The 7,999-nt window shown below is 42.4% G+C and overlaps 1 protein-coding gene across 1 annotated transcript; it reads right to left on the reverse strand.

Annotated features, from left to right (window-relative positions):
- Positions 1 to 3,066: 3,066 nt before the first annotated feature.
- AP1S3 (adaptor-related protein complex 1, sigma 3 subunit) lies at positions 3,067 to 7,427 on the reverse strand (the record flags this gene model as incomplete). Its single annotated transcript, XM_010178681.1, has 4 exons — positions 3,067 to 3,552; positions 4,475 to 4,612; positions 6,052 to 6,160; positions 7,249 to 7,427. Coding segments are annotated over 4 exons (462 nt in total), but the record flags the coding sequence as incomplete, so codon positions are not given.
- Between the last annotated feature and the right edge of the window lie 572 nt (positions 7,428 to 7,999).

Genomic DNA, 7,999 nt, shown 5'->3' on the forward strand with positions numbered 1-7,999 from the left:
GGGCGTTCTCCCTTCGGCGAAAGAGCTGGGTTGTGCTGAATGCCACTACACCACCACTTAGGTGAGTGACCCCTTTCTCCCTGAAGGCGGCAAAAAGGATAAATACAAGTTTTACACTTCAGGGCAACCAGTTCTAAAGTTTGCTATACACACAGACTGACACTTGCAAAAGTCATGCTCACCTGCCTACTTTGTGCAGCCCATCTATAGGTAAAAGCAACAGGAATCTGTAGATGTCTCTTAGACCACCAGTATAATTTAGCAATTCTTTAGAGTGCATAACACATACTTTTGACCCAAATTTGTAGCATAGCAGCAGTGTGCAAAACAGGCACACCATACTCCAATAGCCTTTTGCACTAGGGCAAGGAAACCAAACTAATTCCTTTACACTTCTCAGGTTGACGTTGGATACTTCAGTTTGGCAATGCTCTTTATTTCAGATGCTGTATTGATACAGCTAGCATAAGTACCCCTAGCTAGTATGTTCTTTTTTCCATAAGGAAAATGAGACAGAAATAAGTCCTATAGCTCTTCCCAAAATGACTGAAAAGACAGGCTTATGATATGAGCCGGCAATGTGCGCTTGCAGCTCAGAGGCCAACCACATCCTGGGCTGAGCCCATCTATAGGTAAAAGCAACAGGAATCTGTAGATGTCTCTTAGACCACCAGTATAATTTAGCAATTCTTTAGAGTGCATAACACATACTTTTGACCCAAATTTGTAGCATAGCAGCAGTGTGCAAAACAGGCACACCATACTCCAATAGCCTTTTGCACTAGGGCAAGGAAACCAAACTAATTCCTTTACACTTCTCAGGTTGACGTTGGATACTTCAGTTTGGCAATGCTCTTTATTTCAGATGCTGTATTGATACAGCTAGCATAAATACCCCTAGCTAGTATGTTCTTTTTTTCCTGGACTTGTGCAAAGCACTTGACGCTGTCCTGTGTGACATCCTTGTCTCTAAATTGAAGAAGTGTGGATTTGACAGATGGGCCGCTCAGTAGATAAGGAATTGACTGGATGGTCCCACTCAAAGAGTTGCAGTCAGTGGCCCAATGTCCAAGTGGAAACCAATGACATGTGGCATTCCTCAGGGGTTGGTATTGCGACTGTCACTGTCTAACCTACAGAAAAGATGGTGAGGAACTCTATCGGGGAGTGTAATGATAGGATGAGGGGTAATGGTTTTAAACTGGAAGAGGAGAGATTTAGATTAGATACTAGGAAGAAATTCTTTACTGCGAGGATGATCAGACACTGGCACAGGTTGCCCAGGGAAGCTGTGGATGCCCCCTCTCTGGAGGGGTTCAAGGCCAGGTTGGACGGGGCTTTGGGCAACCTGGTCTGGTGGGAGGTGTCCCTGCACATGGCAGGGGTTGGCCTGGATGAGCTTTAAGGTCCCTTCCAACTCAAACCATTCTATATCTTTATTTATATCAAGAAATCTTTTTGGAACTCCTATTTTTATATATTCCACTATTCAAGCAACATGACACTTGTAAGAGTCAGACAATCACAGCATGGCTCCAAAAGGAGTAAAAGCAAATGAAACTACTGATGATTTCACTAAAGTCACTTATAAAAGTAGAGAGCGGAAAGAGCCTCTTTGCACGTTCTGAAGTGGCTTCTTAATCAATTAAACACTCTACTTTAAAAAACTTCATTTCAAACCTCAAACCATGAAAAAAACCCCCACACAACTCAAACCGTTTCATTAATTTACTATTAAATTGAATTACTTTAGAGCTATTAAAAGCCCTTCAGCAATTTCACTATTTTTTCAATGCTGAAAGTATGCCTTTGACATCAATAGAGAGAAAACAGATGGATAAAGTCATTACAAAAAAAGCAGCATGACGCTATGAGCCAGCTTGTCACCGTTTTACTAACAGACTAGGTAACACAGGCAGAAGAGTGGGCTGACAATTAGTAAAGTTGTCATGTTGTGTCACAGTGCCCCCACCCTCAAAAAAACCCCAAAGTCCCTCCCCAGGAAGAGACAAACAGACTGGGAAGGAAGGAGCAATGAAAAATATAGAATAAGAACGCAGGACATTTAAAGATTAGAAAAATCCCTGAAGGAAAATAGTGACTGCACTCCCCAGAAATCTAAAGAAACGTATGTTGACGAGAGATATGTATCAATGCCTGGGTCATGCTGGCATATTTGTCTCACCTACCTAACTTCTGTATAGGATAATTTCATCGTTGGACAGAGACAAAGCATCTAGCTGTGAGTTATGGGCTAAGATAAACAGAATTTCTCAGAGATTTGCATTCTGTTAAAGGAGAAAATTATGTGTCTAAGGCAGCCGCTCAATCGGTTCAGAGTCCAAACTGCACTGACAGAAAGACAGGCAAGTTAACAGACCTGGCTCCCCACACACTGGTACAACACTATAACAGGCAGTAAGATGCACAGCCCAGCTGATTCTTCTCCTCTCTACTATTTTCCCCTTTTTCCCTTTGTGCAGCTTGCAAAGTTATAAAAAGTTCATTAAATTGTTCAACCTTCGCAAAAATGGGCCATGTTCAACTACTAGAAAGCTGATCATCCCAACAGATGTGTGAACTGTGGACTGGAAAACTCTACTGGGACAGATGGTTATTGGTGGACAGAGCCAAAAGACATACGAAAGGATCTTCACCCTAAAATCCCAAAGGCTAGTTTCTTATCTTCAGGATATCGCTGAAACTGTCAAGCTGCACAATTCCAAAGGTTGTTCGCTTCCAAGCCTTTGTCTAGGCCCAGGGGATCTAGGAAGGAGACAGGAAAACAATGAGAGAGACAGAAACAGGCCATCCGCAGCAGCAAAAAAGAGTCATGAAACCTGGGAGAAGCCTACCTTGAGTCAGAAGTCTTCCAGAATAAAAGCAGGTATGGAGTGCCCTACAGTAGCAGTTGGAGCAGTCTTATTAGCAGACTAGAGCAGAAAATAGAAGGAAGACAGGGAAAGAAAAAGGGCAGTTCCAAAGAGAAGCGTATTTATTCCTGTACTAGATTGGTTCGTCTTTTCAGAACAAGCTTGTGAAATAAGGGCCCACAACAATTTGGCTTTTAGAAAAAAATTATTATTATTATTATCAGAGCAGAGTAATCATTACATTCAAACTAATGGACATTTGTACAAAAGTAGAGTCATACGGTCAGCAGTGGACCAGAACTAGTAAAAATACATCTTCAAAGTACTGGCAGATAAACATTTTATCATGACAAAACTTGTAGCTAAAAGACATGGTACAAAACAAGTGTTTATTCCAGCAAGGAGAAGAGGAACTAGATCAAGGGTAGTAACAATTCTGAGAAATGCATATGAATGTAATGCAAGAACAGAATTGTTAAACCCTGTGCTACATTAGCTGACCTTCATCTTCACCATCATACAAACAAAAGCCTTTGGTTACTGGTTTTTGGTATTGCTCTGAGGATCTGGCACATTGGGAAGCAATTTCAGGAAGTGCATTTTATAGGTGCATCCAGCAGCTCCTCTTCGGGTAGTTTTAACATCAAAACGCAGGCTTGTTCATGTACTCCTCCACTGTCTGGAGAAAAAAACAAGAGAGAAACAATTGACGCATTATAGAGCGGTGCAGTAATATTCAAAGCCTCTTGTCCTCTTTGAAGACAGTTTGCATGGAATGAGGTCAGATGAATTAAAATACTGAAATAATTCTGCTTTAGAAACTCTTAACCGCCTTTTTAAATCTGATCTCCAAATCATGACATAGCACGGTTGTGGCTAAACTTCTCGCGCCGAGCTGAACTTTCTGTGTAGCTGGTCTCGTTTCACGTGCAAACGCTACACCACTCTGAAAAACTGTCCGAGTGGCACAGCGTGCCCCCAGCCAGCTCTACCAGCCTGCTGCTTCCTTCACTACCTAGGAAAAAATGAAGTAAAGCCATCACACTCAACTGCTTTTGCCACTCCTGACTCAATGGCACAAGTTACAGAAGAGAATGCCTGCAGGGTTCTGAATAAAGGCTATGCATCTGTGCCTGGCAGAAAAACTACAGAGGTGCTTATGGATCCAAGTGGAGGTTACCAGCACATACTCTGGATTCCAGTTTTAAATGTTAGCTTTAAGGCAACTGTTTCCAAAACAGAATAGATTTTTTTCTGTATTTATAAATCCACAAATGTATACATAAAATAGATTATGTTCTTATATTATATAAATACCTTAGATATGTCTTAAACTGTGTCTTAATACCCAAGAAACTCTAGCAGTTAAACTGCAAGAGAGCAGTAGCAGTATATAAAGAGCCTCCGGATGATTCTACAAGAGGGCTGAGTTGAAGGTTTATGAAACTGCTACCTTAACTGCTCTGTTAAGTTATCAAAACTGATCTTAAGGCACATTTGGATAATTAAGTACAGAAGTGCTTAACTGGATTTTAAGCTTCTGTCAAACATGGAAGATGTAGGAAGATGAGGTGTTTGCCTTTTGTCTTCCTCTGCCTTACCTCCTGCAACATGTCAGAGTCTTCTATGGCTTTCACTGCAGACCTCTTTGAAGTTTCTTGTACTTCTCCACCAATTATAAACTCATCAAGAATAAAATACGCTTTTTCAAAATTAAAGATAATATCCAGCTCACACACCTGCCAGAACAAAATGACATGCCACATTTAAGTCACTTTTACCGCATTATAACCACTAATGGGCCAAACGTCAACATGATCAAACGTATTCAACGTATGCACTCCTGTGGCAGGTAGGAGGGTGAAGACAGACAGTGCATATCATAACTGCAGCTTATGCACATGTTCTTTCCAGATATCTAGCCTCGACTTAATGGCAAAGATATTCCACTTACTATATTTTATAGAATACAGTACTGGTTTTTGGAGAACAACACTGACTCCCTAGCCTACTAACCTTATACCAGGTCTTATATAGCTCTTGTAATATGGGTTACATACGTTCGTGCACAGTTTCACAAAGCAAGACACGTTTCCTGTCCTAGTGGCTTTAGAGTCACCAACGGCTTTTTCGTTTTGAGGCAGTACAAGCGTGAGTCACTGCACAGTGATTTAAGTAAGCGATGAGTTAAGGTAGCAGGAACAATTTCAAAAATATTCATAGAAAAGATGGGTCTCTTGTAGTATTTAAAGACTTGCTGAAAGACTTATTTGGACCTTCTTCAGGTCTTGTCTTTAAAAAAAACCAAACCACTTCATCGTTTTCCTTTTTCTATGTCCTTAACTCTTACACTATATGATGAAACAAACAAAACCAGCATATCTGAAGATGCCAAGAGAGACAAAGTACTGTCGCCCAAGTCTTTTTAAAAGTAATTTTCCTCAAACTTTTCACAGAATCCCAGACCGTTAGGGATTGGAAGGGACCTCAAAAGCTCATCCAGTCCAATCCCCCTGCCGGAGCAGGAACACCCAGATGAGGTTACACAGGAAGGCGTCCAGGCGGGTTTTGAATGTCTGCAGAGAAGGAGACTCCACAACCTCTCTGGGCAGCCTGGGCCAGTGCTCTGTCACCCTCACTGAGAAGAAGTTTCTTCTCCAATTGAAGTGGAACCTCCTGTGTTCCAGCTTGTGCCCATTACCCCTTGTCCTATCATTGTTTGTCACCGAGAAGAGCCTGGCTCCATCCTTGTGACACTCACCCTTTAAATATTTATAAATATGAATGAGGTCTCCCCTCAGTCTCCTCTTCTGCAAACTAAAGAGCCCCAGCTCCCTCAGCCTTTCCACATCAGGGAGATGCTCCACTCCCTCCATCATCTTTGTAGCCCTACGCTGGACTCTCTCCAGCAGTTCCCTGAGTTTTCCCTCAAAATCTATTTTGAGCGAGACATACAAAGCATCAAGATATATACTGTTTTGGTACAAAGGATGGAAAAACAACCTTATGACAGTTTCAGCACTATTTTATAAAATATTCTAATAAGGAATTTCACTCTGAACTGAGAGAAGCTATGGGGCGAGCAGTGCAGATGGAAGCAGGAAGCAAAACAACTACAGATAAGTGTTCGTTTATCAGACAACCAGGAATGCGGTTCAGGGGAGAAAGCGAAACCTACGTTCCCAAAGTATCTGTCCAGAAGCTCTACGTATCGATGAACGACCTCTAGTGTCAGGAGCTCGTTATCCTGGTCTTCTATTGCACAGCAGAAATACAGACTAGCATACCTGGGGGGGAAAAAGGAGAAACACGTGAGAATGAACAGCGGGGTCCTTAGTGCTCTGCTCACCCCTCAGAAGTTTTGCAAATAACACCTGGCAAAGTGGGACACCTCCAACATTCGTCTTAATAAAACGAGCAAGCAATCAAGAGAACTTGAAAGGTCTCCCACACCAACTGCAATAGCACTACAGTTAGTGGGGTTAATTAAACTCTGGAACGAGTTACTGCTTTATGTTAAAAAATAAATGTGCAAGAAGTTCTATCTTAGCAAGCTTGCTGGCTATCAAATGACTGGCAGCGTTTTACACAGGACCAGAAGGTATGAAACTGCTTAGACCAAACAATCTTATTAAATTACTTGCAGCAAAACTTCATCTTTAAATCAGCCCAAGATGGGAGTAACGATCTCCCTCAACTCTCCGGTGCTATAGTGACCGATGCTGTGACTGGAGAGTCAGAAGTTTACATCCATCACTTCACACCAAGGAACTCCAGTTTTGCTGAATGGGAGATGTCGCTCAATTTGTACAGTGTGCTACTCCTTAAGGCTACTTTTGTTTGCTACAACTTCACAAGAATTAACGGGCAGTTAACGCTAAGCACCATGTAACTGAGGACCACTGATTTGTTTGGAAAGGTAAACAGGAATTAATGCTTTCCAGAGCAACAAATATTTCAAAGCCAACATTTGACAAATTGCTCAGAATGCCTCAGAACAATTCCTGCAACCTCCTGAAGAGTCTGATAAAGCCCAGCACACATCTCAGCAGGCTACCGTGGGGAATTAGAAGGAGCAGTGAAGCCTAAAGCCTTCTAACAGTATTTCAACCGTTAATACTTACTAGCTGACTCCCATTTTTCTCATTTGTCAGACTGTGTAAGTATTTCTCACTCCACAGTTGACCCTGATGATTTAGCCAGGGACACTGTGCTGTTAGATACTGTTAGATCGCTGATGGCAGGCTCCTGCCAGCTTAGTCTAGCACTTAGGGTTTCTTCGCTGTTTTTCTTAAAGTGAGCCTTTATTTTTCCTCTTCTCGCATGCGTTATTCACATAAATAGTAATTACATGTTCTCATAAAATTACTCACACCTTTTGTAAACAAGCTTGAGGTCTTTCCAGTCAAGAAAACTACTTGTTTTTTGATTGCGAGACAAAATAATCTGAACAATTTCTCGAATGATCCTTTTCTTCTCTTTATCAGGTAGCGTCATATACCACTTCTGAAGCCGTAATTTCCCTTGCCGACTGAACAGCAGTATAAAGTGTATCTGGAGTAAACAAAGCAACATGGTTAACGCTGGGGCCATGCCCAGGGAAGAACATTCCTGTGCTTGAGATCTCAGCGAAGGCATCTCCAGCCCTGGCATGAGTCTGGGGGAGGCGGAGCACGGGAGCCCTCGCCTCTCCTGTTTCCTTCTGCAGGAGCCCTCCCATGCCAGTGGGACCTCTCCCCTGTGCATTCCCTTTGCATCTCTCCCACCTGCCCTCCCTTACCTTGTGCAAACAGCAGCTTTGCTTCCCATTCTGCCACTTCCCCGGGGAACAGGAGGTGCATCATCACTTTGCAGTGGTGAGAAGAGGGCCACAGCCCCTCCTCCAGCAAGACTGGACATCTTAGTGAGGGGAATAACAACTTACATACAACAAGGCTAGGAAGATCAAGGATGCAGTGTGGCACCAGACTAGAAATATGAATACCTAGATACTAAGCATAATCACGAACACTTATGGTATTGCAGGACTTCAGGGTCACAAAGCAAGCAGCACATTCCTAGAAGAGGCTGTAAAGAGCAGAAGAAACGATCTACTTGGACATTGTCTGCCTGGACTTTAGTGAGGC

This window comes from Mesitornis unicolor, unplaced genomic scaffold (genome assembly GCF_000695765.1).
Source record: "Mesitornis unicolor isolate BGI_N332 unplaced genomic scaffold, ASM69576v1 scaffold20752, whole genome shotgun sequence".
In the NCBI taxonomy this organism is placed as follows: Eukaryota; Metazoa; Chordata; class Aves; order Mesitornithiformes; family Mesitornithidae; genus Mesitornis; species Mesitornis unicolor.